At 44.3% G+C, this 25,325-nt stretch overlaps 1 protein-coding gene and 1 pseudogene across 2 annotated transcripts; both read right to left on the reverse strand.

The window, feature by feature from the left end:
* Positions 1 to 1,971: 1,971 nt before the first annotated feature.
* Positions 1,972 to 13,094, reverse strand: LOC147860211 (AT-hook motif nuclear-localized protein 10-like). 2 transcript variants are annotated; one of them, XM_087325008.1, is made up of 5 exons: positions 12,561 to 13,094; positions 12,025 to 12,089; positions 2,865 to 2,999; positions 2,568 to 2,729; positions 1,972 to 2,483 (listed from the first exon to the last, which is right to left on the reverse strand). In XM_087325008.1, exons 1-5 carry the CDS (start codon positions 13,006 to 13,008, stop codon positions 2,268 to 2,270), a joined length of 1,026 nt encoding a protein of 341 aa, XP_087181134.1. In that variant the 5' UTR covers positions 13,009 to 13,094; the 3' UTR covers positions 1,972 to 2,267. The 2 variants fall into 2 exon arrangements, with proteins under 2 accessions (XP_087181134.1, XP_087181135.1); XM_087325009.1 differs by having other exon boundaries at positions 12,025 to 12,077; positions 12,561 to 13,093.
* LOC147860212 (25S ribosomal RNA) lies at positions 5,220 to 6,088 on the reverse strand (annotated as a pseudogene; the record flags this gene model as incomplete).
* Positions 13,095 to 25,325: the final 12,231 nt, after the last annotated feature.

Consider the following 25,325-nt stretch of genomic DNA (forward strand, 5'->3'; position numbering starts at 1 on the left):
CAATAGTGGTAGACTAGCAAGATAAGACATATAAGCAGAGCAATGAGCATGCAAACAGAGCCAACAGTAATATACTGATAACACTGGCACAAGCTTCTCAAACATGCCTAATCTGGCCATCTAGATACTTATTGGGTATCCTGCATGCACAATCTGCTACAGATACCAAATACGGGTCCATGGCGAAAACAACATAATCTTCATCAATAGCATCTAGAGTGAAAATAAAGTTCTGATAAAATACCAGAACTGGAGTCTGCATCTCATCAAACAAACTCCATCATTAGGAGTATAAAGCCCAGAAGTGGAGCATAGCCTTAAGGGTACATGAATCAATTGGATTGAAACAAGGATAGCCCAGACGAGGCATTAAATTCTATTGAGAGATTGGGTGGTTCAGAAGCATGCATGCCTATTGGAGATAGTCATACAATAATCACTATATGCCGATGATACTGTGCTGATTTCTGACTCTTCAGAGGGACTACAAAGACACCTAGATTCTTTGAAGTCAATTAGTAAAAAGAAAGCTTTGTCAGAAACCTTGATAAAACTGAATTGAAGTTTAACGTCACTTTAATCATGGGCAACAACATTAGAACTTGGATTGTTAATTTAAGATGAAAAGGTGGCATACATGAACACAGACAGACATATGTAGTAAAATCCGTAAGGCCTTAGTCTTCCTTAGGGGACACCGCCTGTGCTCACCCTTGGCGACATTGAACACAATTTGTACTTACAATTCCAAGAACCACGAGCAGTTCTATGGTGGTTCGATATACTTGTAACATTGACGATTTGTATTCAACCGATTTTGGAGCTCCTCGATCGAAGGTACTTCCAATTGCATTTATGTCATCAAAACAGCCAACAGAATAGGGAGATAATCTTTATTGGTGTGCTTGAATATAAGAATTGTTCCAATCACATGACATAAACTAAACGCATCCATTCCGATATATAGTTTGGATTGTTCACACTTGGAAATGACCAACGTGGAAAAGAATAGGGTGATCCAAACAGACTTCATTAAATTGGAGAATGAATGAGAGCATGTATTAGCCCCACAATGCTCCTCTCCTGGTGGGAAGTTCGCCCATTGTAAGGCCCTTTATCGACACTCGTCACACATGAGGCCATCCTTTTACATGGATGCACATCTCTCATGCACTCCACAATGCTAAATCAGGTCACATCAGTTTGAGAGATCTGATATAACTCCAGAAAATGATCTAATAATTCACTAAATTTATTTCTAATTATCAACTTTAGATAGTTTTCCCCTAAAATTTTGGTTACAACTTTCGTACTAATATATCTTTCTCAATTCTGCACGTCTGCTGGAGATTTCTCAAAGTAGAAATTTGCTATAAGTTCAGAACTTTGTATGCTGAGATATCTCAACTCTTTAGTAACTGATGCTTAGTTTTACTCTTTTTGGTATGTTATTCTCAAAGATGAGAAAACATTTTACGATATAATCTCTTGTTTAGTCTTATAAGTCATCTTGGCCTCTTAAAAGACATTAATATAGATTTCTTTCTTACTTTTTTAAGATTTTAAAAAATTGCACATATTATAAAGTACATATAATACAACGAAATAAAGTGAGTTTCAATGGAAGCTTTGTCTATTTCTTGTTCAGAAACATTTCAGACCTTATAGAAAAGAAACTTTATGACTGAAACAGCAAGCACTTGGGGTTTTAGATCTACTAATACTTTGATCTTTTCCTGGGAAATCATATGAGGATTCTGTTCATAGAGGATGCCTACAAAAACAGTAGCACCTTTGATGGCCAACTTTCCGATTTCACTATCTTCAATAGTATTTCAACTGTTGAGGGTGTGTATCTTCATGGCAGGGTTGTTATCTCATTTTTTAAAGGTAAATATATTGTGAACATTTATTCAATATATGCATATCTAATTCATTTCATTAGGTTTTCATAATGAGCTATTTCCATGGATAATGCCAGAAAATATGTTTGAATCTGTTTAGTGACACAGTATTTGCGCAAAAACAAAGAGAAAAGCAGTTACCACTACGATTTTATGCTAAAGAGCATGGTTGAACCCTGAGATCCACTAAGAGTCCAACGTGTCTGGCAAATAAGAGGAAGGCCTTTACAAGGATACAAAAGGACTCAAAGAATTAGGAACAGAGGATAAAACAACCTCTAGAAGTAGTCCCTTTAATAATCGTATATGTTAGTTTGTTAGCCACTTATTGAAAATAGCAGGAAAATGTTGACCTGGATATTTTCATCCACCTGGCAAAGAAACATTGATATCCGTATTTCTCATCATATCTGGCATGATGTCAGAAACCGTCCAATGCATTGATGTTCCCATACTGGTATGGTTATGTTGCATTGCGGAATTCAGGTTCACAATATGGGGCTTAGTAGCACTACTTCCAGCGTTGGCTGCTTTTAGCTCATTTGTTGAATCAGTGAAGAGAAAAGTCCCAAGTATCACCTGCGACAAAAAGGAAGGTTTTGGTGTAAGATACCATTAATAATTGAAGGGATCTACCTAGCATTCCATGCAGAAAAGAAATACCTGCACTGGACCTGCTGCCATTAGTAATCCAGCAACCCCACCTCCTAGAACCTGCCCTCCTGGGGCTGCTAAACATACACTAAGTCCACCTGTTCGACTCGTTATACCAGCATTTTCAATAGGAAGAAATGAACCAGAAAAAGAGAGAATCTCGAAGCAACCCTGCAACAAAAGCATTTAGAAGTCTGGCTTACACCCAATTATAAATCCATCACCTCCAACGCATATGTACATAAACTTCAGGCAGGAGCCTAGCACAAGTACATAGCCTCAGAAGGGTTACAATTAGCAGCCAACCTCATACGTCACCATCCCTCCAGAAGTTGCAGGTTGCCGAAGTGTAGCATTTGAAATAGCACCATTTGCAGACAGTATACATACAGCTTGGGGGCCCTGTTGTTGAGAGAAGGACATTACTTTCATGGCAACATCCTGTGAAACAAATATCCACAGTTGATCATTGACTGCTTGACCATGACATGCATTGTTTACAATGTTCAAATTTTACTAGGTCCTAGAGTGCCTTTATTTTATATATAAGAAGAATAAAAATGTTTATTTTACAGTGTGGAAAAAAACCAGAAGGAAATGGTTTAATTTCAGGTTTCCAACAAGTTTCATGGTTGAACGACGAATATATTAACCTCTAACGATCATAGTGACCTATAACAACTAACAAAGATGGCAGAGTTTTATGTTAGCTCATCAATACAAGTACAAAAGAAAAAGAAAAGAGTAATGTCTTTCTATTTTGGATTACCAAAACTAAATGTATATAATCATGAGTAACTAACATTCAGGTTTGGCTCCTAGCCATTAATACTGATAAAGATGGCAACGGTTTAATTTTAGGTTTTCAACAAGATCCAAAGTTGAACGAAGGATATATTAACCTTTAAAGATCATAGTGAACTATAACATCTGACAAAAAGATGGCAAAGGTTTAAGTTAGGTCATCAATGCCAAGTACAAAAGAAAAAGAAAAGAGTAATGTCTTTCTATTTTAGATTACTAAAATTAAATGTACATATTCATGTGTAACCAACATTCAGGTTTGGCTCTCCGTCATTGAAACTGAAAGTGCTGTCCCCCTGAAAATATCCACCATAGTATGGTCAAATATGGAAGGTCAGTGAGATAAGGATGATGCGTGATGATGGCTTTGGTCTTATGAAGTTATGTACATCAGGGTGGTTTTCCTAGCAGCCTCTAGCTCTAAGTCGTGACACTATTTTGGCCAGGATATTTGCTGCGCACCCTAGCAGCATCAATACAGAAGAAATCTATCAAAGTTCTATACAAAGTGAACCATTAGTAACCTCTCCCTCAAGAGAGAGCCCTTAAATTACTTCACACTCGATCTCACAAGTTAGGTATTGAAGTTGCATCATGGTATCAAAATGTAACAAATTTGAAGACATGCAAAGTATGCAATGAAGGCATGGTAGAGAATGAATGTCACTTGCTCTTCACATGCTCGACATATAGTGCAATCCGTTCAAGGTATGCTGACATACTAAGAGGGAGTGATAATTTAAGTGCCATACTTAAGACACTAACAAGAAGGTTGAGCTCATATGTGTATGCTTTATTCACACATAGAGACTTCGTGCTTCAATGTATGAACACCCCTTCTTAGAAAGAAAGAAAGAAAGATATATTAACGTCTTTTAAGAGGCCAAAATGGCCTATAAGACCAAATAAGAGATTACATCTCAAGTGTTGTCTCGTCTTTGAGAACAAATCAAAATAAAATAAATATTACACAGTAAATATAAAAGTAAATAAGATGAAAAGAAAAGAAATGAGGGAATCTGGTTTTTGGCACATGTGAGATTCTCAAGTTAGGTATATTGTAGCTTTTGTCTTCGAAAGATCTCTATCATAGGTCGATCCAGAATGGAAATGTCTCCGAAGCGAGGGAAGCACCTATGATGGCGGGAGATAATGGCTTTTATCTGTCGATGACAAGGGTGACGAGGTCGTGGTCCATGGGGCCGGGGCCTACGTGCACGGCAAATTGCCATTGCCCAATCAATTGTAACCCCTTTGTTATGTCTTGGTCTGGATCCCATTTCTGTATCCCGGGGTTGACTTCTAGCATTAGGAGTGATGGGGCTAAAGAAAGTTGTTATTGTTCTTTGTGGATGAGCTTGTGTGGCTGTATTCTTCAACAACTTTTCTCGATGTCTCTTGAGCTCTAGCAACAAAAGTCCTAGGCATCGTTGGTCCTCATATTCCATTACCTTGCGTAGTGGGCCAAAGCCTTGTTTAAAGAGGCAATGGTATCTCCCTCTGATTTCATAAAAGACACTACAATGACAAACATAGTGTTCTTCAGATTTCACTCCTTGATGACACAATTGGCAAATTCTCACTTCTAGAGCTGATGTGATGAAGTTTGCAGCTGCCCTATCACACTACGCAACGCATAGGATAGATGTATGTCCATATAAGGTGGTCTGATGACAAATTCACGGTGCCCGAATCACGGTTGGGGGGAGAGTCATGTCTTGGGGTCCCTGAACCTTGCCACGGTTCATGATTGTGCCACGTTTCATGATCAAGAACCTCGCTAGAACCCTAAACTCACTAGTAAAGATATGCTACATGTTATTTTGCTAGAACCCCTCTTCCAAGGTTTGTGGGGAAAAATCGGTGCAGCGATGGGCTGAATCTCAGTGGATCGTAGCAACAAGGCTACTCTGCCACTTACAATACCCGGCCACATATTTAAGTCGTATGCAAAAGATTCATCTCCCCAATCATTTGGAATTTCCATTCAGAGCCCTCAAGGCAGCACTTCCACTACCTCAAGGGAGACTCTCGACACATGCTCTCGGGGACGCACAAGCGCCCCTATTATAAGTCAGGTAACAACCGGGGAGGTAGAGAGCGCCGCTTCTAGCATGGATTCTGACTTAGAGGCGTTCAATCATAATCCTACACATGGTAGCTTCGCGCCACTAGCTTTTCAACCAAGCGCAATGACCAATTATGTATGTGAATCAACAGTTCCTCTCGTACTAAGTTGAATTACTATTGCGGCACCGCTCATCAGTAAGGTAAAACTAACCTGTCTCACGACAGTCTAAACCCAGCTCACTTTCCCTATTGGTGGGTGAACAATCCAACACTTGGCGAATTCTGCTTCGCAATGATAGGAAGAGCCGACATCGAAGGATCAAAAAGCAACGTTGCTATGAACGCTTGGCTGCCACAAGCCAGTTATCCCTGTGGTAACTTTTTTGACACCTCTAGCTTCAAATTCCGAAAGACTAAAGGATCGATAGGCCATGCTTTCACAATTTGTATTCGTACTGAAAATCAAAATCAAATGAGCTTTTACCCTTTTGTTCCACACGAGATTTCTGTTCTCGTTGAGCTCATCTTAGGACACCTGCGTTATCTTTTAACAAATGTGCCGCCCCAGCCAAACTCCCCACCTGAGCTCTCAAGGCAGCACTTCCACTTCTATTGGGTTCTTGCTTTGAATCCCAAAAAGCTAACACCACTTTAGGGTTACAAGAGTATTTTTAGATAGGGGGAAAAAACCTCCTAAAGAGGGAAAAAATGCCCCTGTAGTCCTAAGTGTGTTCACACACATCATTGTCCTAAGTGTGTTCACACATTACTGTCCTAAATGTGTTCACACACATCACTATCCTAAGTGTGTTCACACATCACTGTCCTAAGTGTGTTCACACATCATTGTCCTAAGTGTGTTCACACACATCACTACCAAAATATGTCAACAACTTCCACATTGTAAAAGTTATAAATGACACTTTGTAGTGTCGGTTATGCTCATCCACATTAATTAAAACATTATGCATGCTATTCTTATCTCCCTAATTATAATTAAGTGCTAATAGAGATTAACTACAATGATTAGTAAGTCGAGTGTTAATCTCTCTCCTTGTTGGTGACCAACATCTTCACACCACCTAGAATGTTAGAAATAAGATATTGTCTTTATTAAAAATTTGTTTGTTTATGTGTACGAGACCTTAAAGAGATAGAGAGTGAGACAGAGATTAATATAATCACAATCCCTAGACCAACCTAGTAGCTCTAAGGTACTTGACAACTACCTCTGCCCAGTTTGCCTCCATTGATCTAGAGAAGTGCTTCCGTGCTATGGTTCGTGAGTCATAACCAGTCTATGGTTCGTGATTGCGTCACGTTTCATGACTCAAGAGTCTCACCACGGTTCCCGAATCATGGTATGGGGGGGGAGAGTCATGTCTTGGGGTCCCTAAACCTTGCCACGGTTCATGATTGCGTCACGTTTCATGACTCAAGAACCTTGCTACGGTCCTCGAATCACAGTTGGGGGGAGAGTAGTGTCTAGGGGTCCCTAAACCTTGCCACCGATCATGATTACGTCACGTATCATGACTCAAGAACCTCGCTATGGTCCCCGAATTAGGGTTGGGAGGAGAGTCGTGTATTGGGGTCCCTGAACCTTGCCACAATTCATGATTGCATCACGTTTCACGACTCAAGAACCTCGCTACGGTCCTCGAATCACGGTTGGGGGGAGAGTAGTGACTAGGGGTCCCTGAACCTTGCCACCGATCATGATTACGTCACGTATCCTGACTCAAGAACCTCGCTATGGTCCCCGAATCAAGGTTGGGGAAGAGTCGTGTATTGGGGTCCCTAAACCTTGCCACAATTCATGATTGCATCACATTTCATGACTCAAGAACCTCACTACGGTCCCCGAATCACGGTTGGGGGGAGAGTCGTGTCTTAGGGTCCTTGAACCTTGCCACCGATCATGATTACCTCATGTATCATGACTCAAGAACCTCGCTACGGTGCCCGAATCACGGTTGGGGGGAGTCATGTCTTGGGGTTCCTGAACCTTGCCACGGTTCATGATTGTCCCACGTTTCATGATCAAGAACCTCGCTAGAACCCTAAACTCACTAGTAAAGATATGTTACATGTTACCAACAACGACTGCACGCCAGTACAAAGGAAAGAAGAAGATATTTGAGCGCGGCAATGATGCAAGTGCATCGGAGCAAAGCGACTCTCACGGCTCCATCAATATTGACTCCAGACCTATAGAACTAAGGTCTGATTCGGCCAAGAGGACCATGAAATCGGCAAATGAAAAGATTTGCTGGTCAACACGCTACAAAAACCCCATCATCCGATACGAGTATAACACTGACATGGTGCATCATTATGCATACATGATGAAAGTGACTTCAATACGCGAACCAAAGAGCTTCACAGAGGCATTCAAGGATGCAAGGTGGCAAGCGCTATGAAGGAAGAAATGCAAGCATTGACCGCCAACAACACCTGGGACCTAATCGACCCCCCAAAACAGAGTAAACCAATCAGTTGTAAGTGGATCTACAAGGTTAAATACAATGCTCACAGTTTGGTGAACAAGTACAAAGCTAGGCTTGTAGCGAAAGGATATGCACAAACCCATGGAATCGACTATGACGAGACCTTTGTGCCTGTCACAAAGATGACAACAATACATGTTCTTGCAATGGCAACAACAAAGGGGTGGCATCTTCTCCAGATGGACGTGAAGAATGCATTTCTTATGGACGTGAAGAATGCATTTCTTCAAGGCAATCTTGAAGAAGAAGTGTACATGGTATAGCCCCCTGCTTTTCGGTCGGGCGTGCACAAATCAGCATTGTGTCGGCTGAAAGAGTCTCTATACGGACTCAAGCAAGCTCCGCAAGCATGGAACTTCAAAATCACTCAGTATCTATAGAAGATAGGTTTTGAGACCTCACAATTCGACCCATCTTTATTTATCTGCAAAGGTCGTGCAAGTCTAATCTGTATTTTGCTATATGTGGATGACTTGGTCATCACCGGAGCCGACCTGACCGAAATCAACCGTGTGAAAAACCAAGTGTCAAGCGCATTCAAAATGAAGGATTTGGGGAACCTTTACTACTTCCTTGGGATCGAAGTGATCCATATGCCGGAAGGAATACTGTTGACGCACACCACTATGTCTTGAACATGTTTTTCAGATTCGGCATGACAAAATGTTCAAATTCGGGCTTTATCTTCTCCCTCAAGAGCGCATAGATCTCCTGGAGCAGCAAGAAGCAACCAACAGTTGCACTGTCGAGCACTAAGGCGGAGTATCGCGGAGCAGCTGCTGTGACATGTGAGGGGATTTGGCTGAAGAGACTATCGCGGGACCTTCAGGTGATGGTTGCAAAACTGGTTCCCATCTATTGTGACAACCTCAGCAACATCCAACTCGTCAAGAACCCTGTTTATCATGCTCGCACAAAGCACATTGAGGTGCACTACCATTTCATGCGCCAACATGTCCTTTGTGGCAAGATCAAGTTGTGCTTCGTTCGTACTGATCGGCAAGTTGCGCACTTGGTCTCGACAAGCTGCGGCAATTTTTGGAGATGCTAGGACAATGCCATCTCGGCATGCCTTGCTTGAGGGGGGGAACTGAAGGGCCGAAGACCGAAAGCTGAAGTGCCAAAGGACGTAAGCCAAAGGGGTCGAAGTCGTAACATGATGTAAGCCAAGGCCAAAGGGCGAAGACCGAAGAAGGCCGAAAGGGCCAAAGGCTGAAAAGTCGAAACAGCCTAAAGCCGAAATACATGTAAGCCAAAAGCCAATACCAGACTTGAGCTTGGGGGGGAGTGTTGAGATACCAAGCTCAACTAGGTTCAGTAGCGCTATTTAAGATAGAATCTAAACAAGTTTGAAGTTAGTGACGTGAGAATTCAGTGCTCATGAATGCATCGATTGTATTCTTGTCAGCCCTCTTCCTTTACGAAAGGAATATAGGGCTTTGTATATATGATGCTCTCTGAGCATACTTGTATGGTGGACTGTTTTGATTTTGAATACAGGTTTTCTGTTTTTTGTGCATACTCTGTGTATTTTCCTTCATCTCTGTGTGGTTTCCTTTTCTGTTTCTGTTTCTGGTTTTGGAGTCTGATATATCAGTCAATTCAGCTGAGCCGACAGTGTGATGACTTCTGCAACAGAAGCTAGTCGAGCTTCTTTACAAAAGATAACAGAAAGGAACACATGGCAAGAGATCTCACAGAAAATGCAGACAGAGACTCTTCTTGGGTGCATGACTGTTTGAGCAATAGACAAACAACTTTAGGAGTGAAACAAAGTTTAAAATTTTGCATTTGTGGAACTGGAAAATAACTTAGTGCCACTACCTGAAGGATTAAAACATGTTATTGGAGATAAGGAGTGTGTCTATTCAGAACAGGTATACGCAATTGCTGAAGCTACACTGGGTATCAGGTTAATCAGGTAGGCTCCCAACTAGCTAACCAGAATGAGAGCAGTTTCCAACTAACTGTTTCTACAAGTCAACCAGTTGTTCTAGCAAGTAACATGGGATGGAAATGCCTTAACTAGCAAGTGGTTTAGCAGCTCCCTCCTGGGCTGTAGAATGCCTCTAATAACCCCATCCAAACTCTTCAGTTGGAAATGCATGCAAAACTGTCCACTGATAGACAATACTCAACCTGCAAAACATCCTTCGCAACAGAAAATTCAAGCAAAAAATGATTGAGGACGTTACGACTCATCAAGAAGTTAACATAAGAATTGCTTCACATGAAGCGGGATCAGGTCCTGTAGATAATGGAGTATCCAAGGGTTGCTTGTCGATATGTGATCAGAATCCAAGATAAAGACAACTTATGCAATTCACTAGTTGACCAACATGTGTCAGGATTCCCTGCTCAATCATAATCGCAGAGTCCTGAGATTGTATCTTGTACCACAAATGATATAAGACGCCATGAAAAGTTGTATCGGCGATGTACAGCAATGGATGGTTTGTGGCATCCCCACTAATTTGACAAGTCTTAAAACCAAAGGAGCTTAACATATGAACAGTAAATCTGATGACAGTGTGATAAGTGATGAGGCACCTAAGGTAACCAAGCAACCAGGCACCCAGTGGTATTGTGGATATTCCCATGATCTTTGAGAAGTTAAATTCTATGAAAGTAGACTCCCCCATCAGGGCAAAACTTAATCGTTTTAAAGTTTACAACATAAGTTTCCAATTCCAGAATTTTTGGCGCCAAAATAAGCCCAGTATGCATGCACATTATGAAATCTCATTTAAAAGTGGATCTTACTGTTGATTCCCTGATTGTAATACAGTTGACAGTGCATCTACCAAGGTTATGTCTGATATTGTAATATCAGCAGCATTTATTGCACATTTGATGCTTTTTTCCGGCATTTATCTAATGATGTGATCCTTCTTCTCAGACTTATCTCTCTAATTCTTCTTCCTCCTTTCCTGCTCTTGCTTGTGGAACCTGCAGTGAGGCTTCTTATGCCCACCGTGATCATATTGAAAACAAACGACATCATTCCCATCGCTTTTGTTTCTAGACCTTTGTGTTAGTAATTTTCTGTTGCTACTTCTCCTTTTGTTGTATTGGCAAAGTCAAGAGACTCTACACTAGTTTTCCTACAGATTTCATTATTGATAATTTCTCCCTCTTGTTTGAAGAACCAAGACCCTGTGAATGTGACTCCTAGATATGTGTGGGATTGCGTGTATGCCACCTTTCCCACTCCCCAAAAGAATTCTAATTCTGATCTTGTTACACATGCTTGAGTGTTGTTAAACGCCATCATTTCATTTTTATCAAGGTTGACCAACAAATCCTTCTCAATCAGAAATGGCTCTAAAACACTGAGATGCCTCTGAAGGCCCTCTAGAGAGTCAGAGATAAACACAAAGTCATTGGCATACAGTAATATTGGTATGGCTACCGATGCTAAGCATGTTTCTGAACCACCCATTTTTTTATGCAAATAGATAGCTCATCCATATAACAACTGAAGAGAGTGGATGATAGTGGGTATCCTTGTTTAACTCCAATAACGCACGCCAGGACTCTAACAGCCGAATAGGAGTGAGCACTTTTACTCCAAGGTTAGAGAAAGAGACACAAGGTTAGCGTAAAGTCCCTGACTCCCCACAAGGTCTCCAATGTCAGTGGATGATCACTTTATCATCAAAAATAAGCAATTTGAAAGCTGACTAGGCTGCCACCCTTATTATGGAATAGGTTGGCAGTAGGCTCCCACCTTTATTACAAAATAGGTGGCACAGAATAAGAGACACCTGGAGCTTTTACCCCAACAATGTCTACTCTCCACTGAGATAAAGAAGATTAAGTTTACTCTAGTTATCATATCTGAACTTAAACTTATACGGAGTAAAATATGTGGTTCTGAGAATATAGAAGTGAGATGTCCTGAAAAACAGTAAATTTATCACGTGAGTCATGTTTGTTATGATGTCTGGGAAACACTATTGCCTATCTGGAAAGAAATTCTCCAGATGACGTTATTAAGGTTCCTTAAATTAACATTAACATTTACTGAAAGGGAGACAAAAGACAGCAATTTTCAGTAAATGATCAAATAGATGGCATACCTCACCAGCTGCAACTGTGATGACATGGGGAGTAAAATCAACACCTGCAGTACCTGCTAGATATTCTGTGTATAAGCATCTATTAGCACACCTCACTTATTGAACTCGGGCAAAATAAAAATAAATTGGCACAGTAGAGGAACTCAGTTAAAGAAATGGAAGCACACAGTTTCTCCAAAGAAATCTTAAGGTTGACTACCCTATTTTCTTTGCTCTCAGGTAGTAGTTTTGGTTTGGCTCCCAAATGATACAATATGTCATGCCGCCTTCTTCCCTACGGTTTCTATTCCCTCTTGATCATGCCAGTACTCATCTGACAATTTATCAGGAGTCAAAAATAACATCCAGTCGAATAGATCTAGAGAAGTACCATTGCTCTGTAGCGAAAGAACCCCACACAAACATATGCACAACGACCTAATTAAACACATATACACTCAGATCTAGAGTGTTCCAGAAGATAAAGCTAAGGTATTCCAACATTGAATTGCTTACAGACATCTAATGCAATCATTCAGAAGAGTAGGATTACACACCTAAAGCTGCAAGTTGTTGCTTCTTGCCAGAGCCCAATGGCCGACCTCTCACCTTCTTCTGTGACTGCAAGAGAGACTGCGACTGAGACTGAGACTGAGACTGAGACTGTGAATGTGAATGTGATTGTGATGGCGAGGAGTCGTGATGGGAGTTCATGAATACACCCATGCTGCCATCCACACTTCCCCCGTACTTTCGGGGCCGACCCCGCCTTCTTTTCACTTGTTCCATAACCGCACTTCCACCTGCGGTTCTGCCCATGCTGTTCATATACTCCTGCTGCTGCTGCTGCTGCTGCTGCTGCATCAAGACGTCTGACGAGCTACTTCCTCCGCTGCCTAGCTGAGCATGAGCAAGCCCCTTCTGCAATATCACGCTAAAACAGCTCGGAGGAGAAATCGTGGGGGGCCCACCACCACCACCACCAATGTCCTCCCTGCCTTCCATTCTTCATACATATATCATCATATGCAAATATGTAACTCTCTGCGTCTCTCTGTCTGTCTGTCTGTGTACGCAAATTATTATGGAGCAGCTGAGGGGGGGGGAGGGCATCTCAAAATCAAAATCAAAATCAAAATCAAAATCATATGATGATGGGCGGCAGGAGCAGAAGGTTGCGAGGTGGAGGTGGGGGGGGGGGGGGAGGAATACTCACTCACTCTTCTTCGATTCGGAGGTCCGTCCAGTAATGTTACAGATATATATATATATATATATATATGTATGTATGTATGTATATGTATGGGTTTTGAGCGGTAAATGAATGAACGCCCGCAGCGCAGGAACAGACGAAGAAGAAGGGAAGGGAAGGAGAGGAATGAGAGAGATTGAGGCTGCAAATTGATTGAACGAACACACACACACAGACAGAGAGAGAAACAAACCTCTCTCTCTCTCTCTCTCTCTCCAAGGCAGGCAAACGAATACTAATGACAGAAACTCTCCTCTCTCTGATGATGATGATCGTAGTAAGAGAGAGAGAGACTCGGTTCTTGGTGTTTTTTCTTTGTTTTGATTTGGGGGAAGAAGAGAAGAGCAAGCTACATTTGGCGACAGTATATGTGTGTGTGTGTGTGTGTGTGTGTGTTGTCGAACTAAAGATTTTGTGTGAATTATAATCATTGTTGTGAACTTGTGGTACCTTCTCTCCCATTCATTCATTTTTAGACTATCTTCATCCAATCAATACGTCTTTACATGTTATCCCGTCTTCGCAATATGCTTACAATGGGCGGGCAAGGGAGGGGGCAACAAGGAGCACTTCTAGTTGTTCTTCCACGTCATTCGCTTTAGTGTTGAAGAGTTGGAACTTCCCAACTATGTTCATGGCTATCTATGGTTTGCTTACAATGCAATTCAACATCTTTGAACGTCATAAGTTGATTTATGTTTCCCCCATTGCATTTGGCAAGCAAATCTCAATATTAATAGGCTACACACGTGTCAATGAGACTTTATTTTAAATCTAAATTTGTTTTCAACGTTAAGAGAAAACCAACTTTTTTTTTTCTTTTTTTTCTTTTTTAAAGTCAAGATTCACCATGGTATTAATGAAAAGATGCCCAAAGGCTACAAAGTATCCATACAATCTATTACAACCCTCGTACCCACATGAATGGACATGTCTAGTAGCGGAAACCCTCATGCATGGTCTTTTCAAGACAGGGGGCGGAAAAAGCCATCTTGGTGGAGCATATCTCCATTTTATTCTGTCCCCAAAATAGGTGAAGACCTCTGCCTTTTTCCAAATTTCTTGAAATTGTTGTTGCTTGCGAAACACAACGTCAAACTCACCATGTATTGCCTCATATTGACCTCTTAGAGTATGCAGGAGCATCAACCATATCTCCTTGACTAGCTCAACCGCATTCGGTTTGACATTCTGAAATACACACTTACATCTTGCCTTCCATAACATCCAAACTACTAAAGAAGATACAGTAGACCAAACCTTGTCTTCTTCCAAACAATGGATTGGTGTAGTATAAGAGGCCTCCAACACATGTCTTCCATTAGAGAGGAGAAGAAAAACAACACAGTCCCTTTCATAATTCTGTATTTCTTCAGCCAACCTTCCCCATCTCACAAAACCCCATGTGTACGCATGTTTACCATAAATAGGATACAAATTTCTCAACACTCTTTTCCATACTGCTCTAGCTATAGGACATACCCATAAAACATGGTACACCGTTTCATTGGGAAAACCACAATTGTCACATTTTTAATCATGGCAATGCCCCTTCATCCATGACTTCACAGGGGTGCCATAATGTACCAACAACCATCTAAACAAGACAACTTTTCTAGGAATTTGCATGGCCCATAGCCATTTCCAATAAGCATTTAACCAAGAGTGTCGTACATTACCCAAGTTCCAAATTTTACATGGGGCTAGCGTAACAGCCACACGCCTCCTTAGCAATTCTCTACCCATTTTTACCGAGTATTGAAAAAATGGGATTTGCTTGCCTAGCATTCCTTGTGGTAATATGCTTTGCCATTTCCATTCATTGGGATCCCACAAAAGTTTGTCAATGGGCTTATTCTTGTAGACCCACAATTCAGATAAATTGTTTATATCATTTGGGTGTGGATTCAACATCCATTTTTTATCCTTTTTCCACAATATACGAACAGGCAACATACTCCCTTGAGATACAACTTCATCTTCCATAACGATAGAATGAAGCCATCCAGTCCGCAAAACATCGAAATATAGACAGTCATGAGAGTTTTTATAACCTCTGGCCCCCAACAAGACATGTTAAGATGAAAACATACCATACCAAAATAAACCACTTTTGAGAAGGTTGAAAGGAATACATCGTAAACACTTTATCGATTTCTTTATACATAATGTTTCCACCCCAAATTGTGCGACAAATTTGGGTTTTGTTTTCGATCGTCGAAGAAGAAAAATACAGCCAATTCCTTACCGATCCAGCTTCTCCTCTATCAAAATTAGCCCATTTCAACCTAGAAAACCCACTTATTTTTTGTTGGCACATAATGAATAACTACATATCTAGTGCCTTCTTTGGGATTGGGATTGGATTCCCTGGTGAGGCCCAGTCACTTATGGTACCATGTCCCTGTTGGAACAGTTTTGAGGACACCACAACAACAATGACACAGCACTCAAAGAGAGAGAGAAACAAATAAAGATATATTAATGTATTATAAGACCAAAATTGTTCCATGAGACAAATGATACAATAACGAGATCTGTACCCAATCATAAATAAAAATAAAAATAAAAATAAAAGTGGCTTAATTGCCCAATAATGGGATTTTAATGGGAAAAGGAAACATAAATAAAATAGTTATATCATTGTACAAAAGTGTGATGGGGTGTAGTGTGTTCCATAACAAAATGGCTATGTGGCGAGACTAGTTTCATTTCTATCCAACTCTCTCTAAGAGGAGTGGGGGATTAAAGGGTGTTGATGTGGGTGTGGTTCTGTGGTCTCATGCAAATGATATCTTGATGTGAGCGTCACTTCTCCTTATCTTCTTAATGTCTGCTACACGACAATGAGTGACTTTGGTATCCAAGGGCATTTGGTTTCTCATTGATTTTCTGCTTTAGCAAGGGAGAGCATGATATGGTGCAAGAGTGTCCAATGTCCACGATGCACAATCGTCATTCTCCCTTGTCCCTAAAATATTTTAAGTGGTTACATGTTAGTGAATATTAAAATGATTACAGTTAACATTTTGTAGCTTACTCTCTCTATGTCATTTTAGCTCTAATGTACACCTACCTAATGTCTGAGGTATCCAATAATTGGGAGAGGAGGGTCCTTATATGTTTCTCTTATCTTGGCGTAAGCTAGACATTTGCATGTAAAATGATACTCATCTTCTATCTCCATGTGACATAATCTACATATACTTTCCTCTCTAGGAACTCCATTAGCACGACCATTTTTTATCTCAAATTGGTGGGATGATACTCTAAGTTGTCCAATAGCAACTCTTGGTGCATGTGCTAAGAATATATCCAAATATTTTGGTCGTATAATAAAACCTAACTTCGAGAAATGCATGATATGTTCTTTATAGTAAAACATTTTAGATGGGAGTGGCTCTTATGGTTGATCCATCTATGAAGAGCATAAAATATTCATATTTCTTGGCGTCTCACTTTATTAGAGAGAGAAGAGAGCACAATATGGATGCAACTAAGGTTGCCTAATGGAGACCATGTGGTCATGGGTTCAACCCCTACATTCCACAATGGCATCTAGTGAAATAAGAGATATATATTAAGTAATAAAAAGGTGAGAAATTTGGGTTCTGAACCCAAGATGTAATGTTGGTAGTGTAAATGACTTACCACTAGGGTAAGCTGAGAGAGAGAGAGAGAGAGAGAGAGAGAGAGAGATGTAGCTTTGTTGGTAAGGTTGCCCAACGACGAGTGGTCATGGGTAGAGAGGTGAGAAATTTAGGTTTCGAACTCGAGATGTAGTGTAAATGACTTACCACTAGGGTAACCTAATTGAAAAGAATGGCATGCAGAACCAATATAGGAAACCGAACAACAGAAAACGCAGGTTTAATGGAAAGCTGAGGTTTGCACAGTACGCACGGGAGAGACAGAGAGAGAGAGAGAGTAAACACAAGAACTTAATTCAAAAATAATACTTGATCTGTACATAGGATGTGCTCAATGAGCACTTTTATACAAGCCCTGACAATCGGGCTGACACAAGTATTGACAGTACTTGACTGCTCATAAATGAGCCTCGACACTCACTCCCAAAATTATTCCTTACGAGGAATATCTCTCTAACGGCCTTTCGGTTTACGCACCAATACGGCCTCTCGTTATGCACCGGTTTGCATATCGTTTACGCATCTATTTTACGCATTGATACAACTATGTTATGCGTACCGATTTACGCATCAGTCCGGCCTAACTGATCGATCCCAACCGATCCGGCCGATGTTGAGCTTGTCTCTCAACACTCCCCCTCAAGCTCAACTTGAGGCTCTTCAGGATCTTCCAGATCACCGCTCCGGTTCCTCTTGGCTCCATGCCTCGCTCACGCTCCTCGGCTTGTTCGACTCCGCGCGCTTCGACCTTTCTGGTCGGCTTGTCTGCTCCCACGGCCCTTCACAGCTCCCTTGTTGTCGTAGTGTTGGCGTTTCTCTTGCTGCCTTCTTTTCCGCTTGGCCCTCGGTTGATTCAGTGTATCCGAATCAAACATCCGAACCGACTCGGCTACCTCCGATCGGTTTTCGCTCTCGTCCGAGTTGGTTGTCTCCAACTCATCTTCGGTCTTCTCGCCCTTGATGGCATCATCTCCCCCATGCTTGGTTGACTTCGGCTCTTCCTTTTGGTTGCTCCCCTTATGTCCGTTTCCGGAATCTTCTGGGGGTCCGCGCTCAGCTTCTTCAGTCGATCCGAAATTGAATTCATCATCCGACTCAGCATCGCGGTCTTCTCTCCCCCTTCCGTGGTCATTCGGGACATCTCTCCCCCTCAAGTTTGGCACATCAAGGTGACGCAACCCAAGCGCACCCGAGAATTGCTGCAACTTGTCCAGTCTAAGAGGCTTGGTGAAGATGTCGGCGGTCTGCCGATCCGTCGGACATACTGAAGTTCGACTTCACCGAGGAGAACACGCTCACGGACGAAATGGTAGTGCACCTCAATGTGCTTGGTCCGTGCGTGGAAAACGGGGTTCTTCATGAGCTGGATGCTGCTGATGTTGTCGCAGTAGATAGTCGTTGGATCTGACACCTCCACCTACAGATCCTTAAGTAGCCGCTTCAACCATATGGCTTCGCATGTCGCGACAACCGCTCCTCTATACTCGGCTTCGGTGCTCGACAACGCAACTGTCGGCTGCTTCTTGCTACTCCACGCTATCGCGACACTCCCAAGAGAGAACGCGTATCCGGACGTGGATTGGTGATCGGCGGCGTTGCTAGCCCAATCAACATCGGTGTAGCCGACCAACTGCGAGGCTATACTGGTCCCATATAGCAACCCCCGGTCCTTAGTGCCACTGACGTACCGGAGTACGCGTTGTGCGCACTGAAGGTGTTCTTCGGTCGGTCGCGCCATGAACTGACTAATCACCCCGACCGAGTAGCTGAGATCTGGTCAGGTGATGGTCAAGTATATAAGGCTGCCGACTATCTGTTGGAACCTCGTCGGGTCGCATACCTTATCGGACTCGGGGCGAAGCTTGACGGTTTGATCCAGAGGAGTCGAGACGGACTTACAGTCTGTCATCCCTAATTTGAAGAGCATATTCAGCGCGTAATGACGTTGGCTGATTAGTATGCCTTCGGGGGTGCGGATCACTTCGATCCCGAGGAAGTAATGAAGGTCCCCTAGATCCTTCATGTCGAATGATGCCGCAAGTTGGAGCTTCACGCGGTCAATTTCACCTAGGTCGGCACCGGTGATGACCAAGTCATCAACATATAGTAAAATACTGACCGGACCGAGTTGACCTTTCCAGATGAACAGGGAAGAGTCCGATTTTGACGTTGCAAAGCCCATCCGACGTAGTTGTTGCGCGATCTTCGCGTTCCAGGCATGCGGGGCTTGCTTCAGTCCGTAAAGGGACTTCTTCAATCGGCACACTGCCGATGTGTTCATTCCGGAGTGAAATCCGGGGGGCTGTACCACGTACACTTGTTCCTCAAGCTCACCTTGCAGGAACACATTCTTTACATCCATCTGATGTAAGTGCCACCCCTTTGCCGCAACTACCGCGAGCAAAACACGGACGGTCGTCATCTTCGCGACTGGCGCAAACGTCTCATCGTAGTCGATGTCGTGTTTCTACACGTAGCCTTTTGCCACTAACCGGGCCTTGTATCGGTTGACCGAGCCGTCGGTGTTGTACTTGACCTTGTACACCCACCTACATCCGATTGGCCTCACACCCTTCGGTGCATCAACAAGGTCCCAAGTCTCGTTTTCCGCCAATGCGTGCATCTCTTCCTCCATCACGGCACGCCAGTTCGCGTCTTTAGCCGCTTCTGCGTAGCTCTCCGGCTCACGCACTTCCGCTACACGGGTCATGTACGCATAATGATGCGCCATGTACTCGTTGTATCCGAACCGCACAATTGGGTTCTTCTGGCGGGTAGATCGGCATAATCGGTCATTAGCCGATGTCGAGGTCTTCTCGGCCGACACGGACTTCGCTCTTGGAGACCCGCCACCGCTTCCCTCGGAGTCGGACTTGCGTCGGTCTAACTCGTTCCTATCCGTGCCGAAATCCGACACCTTCTTCTTCCCTTTCTCTTTGTGCGTAAGCCGTCTCCTCGGCTTCCTGCGCGGGGAATGCACGACCGAGTCTCCACTATTCGCCGGCTCTTCATCGGACTGGTCGAATCGACAAAGTCGTCCATTCGGTCCACTTAATCGAAACGAAATCAGACTCTCTTTGCGGGTCCCGATTTCAGGCTCATCTGGACACATCTCGGCCTCGCTGACCTCATCATAAGAACTCGGATTGGAGGTGAGGTCCGGAGTTGGAGGCAAGTACCAGGACACGGACTCGTCAAACACAACGTCGCGGCTCACGCGCACTTGTTTGGTGCGTGGGTAATAACACTTATAACCCTTCTGCTCGTCCGAGTAACCGACCAAGATACATTTCTCGGCCTTTGCGTCCAGCTTCCTCCGTTTCTCCTTCGGCACATGCACATACGCAATGTTACCGAAAACTCTCAAGTGTCGTAAATTCGGCTTCCTTCCGAAATATAGCTCATGCGCCGACACTTTGTCTCCGATCCGGTTCTGGATGTATACCGTGGTCCTTACCGCCTCGGCCCAGTAGAACTTGGGCAAGCTCTTTTCTTCTAGCATTGCTCGTGCCGCTTCCACAACTGACCGATTTTTCCTCTTGGCCACACCGTTTTGCTCCGGCATGTATCTACAACCAAATTCGCGCCGAATTCCCATCTGTTGTAGATAACTGTTGAATTGACCGGAAAAGTATTCTTTTCCGCCATCCGACCGCAGGCACTTGATCTTTCTTCCTGTTTCCGTTTCCACGAACCCTTTGAGATCCCGTAAATAGTCGAAGACTTCGCTCTTCCTCTCAATGAGGTAGATCCACGTGTGCCGCGTGTAGTCATCGATGAAGGAGACGAAATATCGGCTCCCACCAAGACTAACGTTTTGTGCCGCCCCCCACACATCAGAGTGTATCAAGTCGAGCTTGTTTCGGCTCCGGTTACGCTCGTTGGGGAAAGGAAGTCAGTGGTTCTTCCCAAGCTGGCAGGCTTCACAAATTTGTGCCTTCCGGCCACTAAATTTAGGCAATCCGAACACCACCTGTTTTGATTGCAGGTCCTGAAGCCATTGATAGTTGACGTGGCCTATCCGCTTGTGCCATAAGTCGATGTCCGACTCGACTTTTTGTCCCTTCGCGAACATTGCGGTGCCACCGTTAGTAGAGTCGAGGATGAACATCCTCCCGTCTCTGCGCCCTTGCGCAATAACTCAGCCTTCTTCCTCAATGAAGCACCCGAGGTGTGTAAACTGAACCTACATCCCCTGGTCGACGATCGGCCCGACCGACACTAGATTCTTCGTGATTGTCAGGACGTGTAGCACATTCATAAGTTTCCCTTTCTACCCGACATGGCTCAAGGGAACTTCACCGACATTCGCGATCAGATGCGGAGTGTCGTCTCCGGTTACGACTACTCCTGGTTGCGTCGGTTTCTCAAGGTATGAGAACCATTCCTCATGGCACGTCATGTGGTTTGACGCGCCGGAGTCGACGTACCACACCTCCTCCGACTTCGGGGTGATCTGCTTCATTGAGTTTGCTTCGTGTCTCGTCACGAAGACTGACCCTTTTCCGGCTTCTCCGGATCCTTCGGCGTAGTGCGATCGTTGCCGATTTCCTTTGTCGGTCTGTCTGGAACCTGTTCCAGACCTGGTTCTCTCCGACTCGGCGCACTTTTTCCAGCACTCACTCTCCATGTGGCCTTTCTTGCCACAGTACTAGCATTCCGCGGCGGATTTCCCTTGCCGGTTCTCGTCGTCTCGACTCCCCCTGTTTCCGGAGGGTCCGGAGTTGTTGTCGGCATCACTTCGGTGCCTTCTTCCTTGATCCCATCGGCTGCCTCCATTGCGTACCGACTCGCCTCGTCCGCCACAGCCACGGGGCCTCCTCCCTCCATGTACAACATCTTGCTATCGGCATGCGTGCTTGTCGACGCACCCGTGTGGTTCTCCTCTATAAGGAGCATCGACTATAAGTCGAAAAACGATGGCGTATTCTCCCGTGTACACACAACAGTTCGGAACGCTCCGAACTTTGACGCCAAACCCCCGAGATAGACCTGAACCATCTCGCTTTCCTCGATGTTCACATCGATGGAAGCTAAGGAGTCGCATATGTCCTTGATCTTCGAGGTATAGTCAACCACCGACAAATCGCATTGTCGTAGGTTGCTCAACTCCTGTCGGAGCTGAAGATTCCTGGCTGTGGTGCTCGCGGCGAAGATCTTCTTCAGATTTTCCCACGCACCCTTCGGCATTTTTGCATCCCGAACATAGCTTAATAGTTGTTCGCCCACACAAGATGCGAAACAGTACAACACTCTACTCGCCGATTGTTCCCACGCCGAGAACTCTTTGTGTGTCGAATCGGGTGCTATGTCATTTGCTCCATCGACATGGCTCTAGTAACCGTGTCCAAGCAGGTACTGGTGCATCTTGTAAGACCATGATGCGTAGTCGGTTCTGTCGAGCTTCTCCGTCGGAAGCGAGCTAGCCATTCCTCTGTCCATCAGTTTTCTTGTTCTTCTTCATTGATTTTTCCTTCAAGCAAAGTTGATTACAGAGTTTCTCAACCCTTACACTTTGATACCATGAAAAGAATGGCGTGCGGAAGCAATATAGGAAACTGAACAATAGAAAACGCAGGTTTAATGGAAAGCTGAGGTTTGCACAGTACGCACGGGAGAGATAGAGAGAGAGAGAGTAAACACAAGAACTTAATTCAAAAATAATACTCAATCTGTACATAGGATGTGCTTAGTGAGCACTTTTATACAAGCCCTGACAATCGGGTTGACACAAGTACTGACAATACTTGACTGCTCATAAATGAGCCTCGACACTCACTCCCAAAATTATTCCTTACGAGGAATATCTCTCTAACGGCCTTTCGGTTTACGCACCGATACGACCTCTCGTTACACACCGGTTTGCGTATCGTTTACGCATCTGTTTTACGCACTGATATGACTATGTTATGCGTACCGATTTACGCATCAGTCCGGCCTAACCGATCGGTCCCAGCCGATCCGATTCCCAGCTTGCACATCCGGTCCGGTCGATGTTGAGTTTGTCTCTCAACACTAATTACGAGAGAGAGAGAGAGAGAGAGAGAGAGAGAGAGAGAGCCCAGATGGATGTAGCTTTGTTGGTAAGGTTGCCTGATGGAGATTGGTCATGGGTAGAGAGGTGAGAAAATTGGGTTCCGAACCCAAGGTGTAGTGCTAGTAGTGTAAATGACTTACCACTAAGGTAAGCTAATTACGAGAGAGAGAGAGCGAGAGAGAGCGAGAGAGAGCTTTGTTAGTAAGATTGCCCAATGGAGAGTGGTCATGGGTTCAACCCCTACATTCCATAGCGGCATCTAGTGAAATAAGAGATATATATGGAGTAATTAATAGAGAGTTGAGAAACTAGGTTCCGAACCCAAGATGTAGTGCTAGTAGTGTAAATGACTTACCATTAGCCTAGATGGATGTAGCTCTGTTCGTAAGGTTGCCCAATGGAGACCAGACGGTCATGGGTTGAACCCTTGCATTCCACAATGGCATCTAGTGAAATACGAGATATCTATGGAGTAATTAATAGAGAGTTGAGAAATTTGGGTTTCAAACCCAAGTGTTAATAGTTGTTGAGCGGCAAGCTCAACCGGAGCCGGATCGGCTGAATAAGCCGGAGCCGGTAAGCGAGACGGATCGGGCGAAACGGATCGGTATTACGGTGAGCAACCGAACCGGCAAGCAGTGGAGGCCGGGTGCAATCCGTAACCGGAAGTCCAATCGGAAGCCTAGCATAGGATAGACTACTAGGTAGCTATAGTCTCGTAGTAAGTGTTAGATGCTCGTGTGAGCATTGAAGTACATGGTACTTCTGTCAGTCCCAAGAGGACTTGTATAAATAGTGCTACTGAGCACAGTGTGTGTACAGAGTTTTGATATAATTTTCAAATTGTGTTCTGCTCTCTCTGTCTCTCTGTCTCTCTCTCTCTGTCTCTCTCTCTGTGTTGTTCTCTGTTTACGCTTCCGCAAACACTTACGTTCACATGGTATCAGAGCGCGAGGGTTGAGAACCTCTGCTGCAGACATTTACTCTTGAGAAGAAAACCCTAACAGGTCGAAAACAGACACAGTAGAAGACATGGATAGAGGCATGGCTACGTCGCTCCCGGTGGAGAAGCTCGACAGGAGCAACTACGCATCCTGGTCTTACAAGATGCACCAGTACCTGCTTGGACACGGGTACTGGAGTTATGTTGAAGGAGCGAATGATGCGGCCCCCGACTCGGCACATAAGGACTTCTTGGTATGGGAACAAGCGGCAAGTAGGGTGATGTACTGCTTCGTGTCCAGTGTCGGCGATCAGATGCTCAGCCACATCCATGACGCCAAGACACCGAAGGATGCTTGGGGGAACCTGAAAAAGGTTTTCGCCGCAAGCACCACTGTCCGAAAGCTGCAACTCAGACAGGAGTTGAGCAATGTTCGACAGAAGAACATGTCCGTGGCAGACTACACGGGCCGGATAAAGGAAATCTGCGACTCGCTCGCCTCTATCAATGTTACCGTAGAGGAAGATGAGATGGTGCAGGTATGTCTCGGAGGCCTGGCGTCCAAGTTCGGAGCGTTCCGGACTGCGGTGTGTACAAGGGAGAATACCCCCTCATTCTTCGACTTACAGTCGATGCTCCTTGTACAGGAGAACCACGCCGGTGCATCTACCAGTGCATCCCCGGACAACCAAATGCTGTACACGGGAACAGATCGGTTCCGTGGGCGTGGTGGAAGAGGTGGGTCGGCACGCAATGGAGGCGGCCGACAAGAGTAGGAACGGAGGCACTATGAACGTGCTGACAGCAGAGCGGCCGACATCGTGCTGATTCGGACAAATCCGGATCCGGCAAGACCGGTAAGGATGGCCGGCAAAACTCGCACTATGCAAACGGATCAGGAGGATCCGGAACCGGAAAGACCGGTAAGGGGCCAGCCTTGGTGATGAATCACAAGGCAAACTCAATGAAGAAGACCACTTCCAAAACGGAGGAAGTGTGGTATGTTGATTCCGGCGCGTCGAACCACATGACGAGCCACAAAGAGTGGTTCTCCTTTCTGGAGAAACCGGATCAACCAGGAGTAGTCGAAACCAGAGACGACACTCCTCACCCAATCGTGCACGTCGGAGAAGTCCCTCTAAGCCACGTCGGACAGAAAGGGAAGCTGATGAACGTATTACACGTTCCGACGATCACGAAGAACTTGGTGTCCGTCGGTCAGATTGTCGACCAGGGGATGCAGGTGCGGTTTACGCACCTCGGGTGCTTCATTGAGGATGAAGGCGAAGTCATTGCGCAAGGGCGCAGAGACGGGAGGATGTTTATCCTCGACACCAATGACTTTGGCACCGCTCTGTTCGCGAAACGACAGAAGGTCGAGTCGGACATCGACCTGTGGCACAAGCGGATAGGCCATGTCAACTACCGGAGGCTTCAAGA

Source organism: Azolla caroliniana, unplaced genomic scaffold (genome assembly GCF_043228905.1).
Source record: "Azolla caroliniana isolate FFs.n. ecotype wild unplaced genomic scaffold, voAzoCaro1.0.p SCAF_9, whole genome shotgun sequence".
Classification (NCBI taxonomy): Eukaryota; Viridiplantae; Streptophyta; class Polypodiopsida; order Salviniales; family Salviniaceae; genus Azolla; species Azolla caroliniana.

Excerpts from the sequence above, each read along its gene's own strand:
- LOC147860211 (XM_087325008.1), bottom strand. The coding sequence starts at position 13,008 with ATGGAAGGCAGGGAGGACATTGGTGGTGGTGGTGGTGGGCCCCCCACG. Across the intron at positions 12,090-12,560 it reads GCAACAACTTGCAGCTTTAG|AATATCTAGCAGGTACTGCA; the intron begins GTGTGTAATCCT and ends GCTTATACACAG. Across the intron at positions 2,730-2,864 it reads GAGGGATGGTGACGTATGAG|GGTTGCTTCGAGATTCTCTC; the intron begins GTTGGCTGCTAA and ends CTTTTGTTGCAG.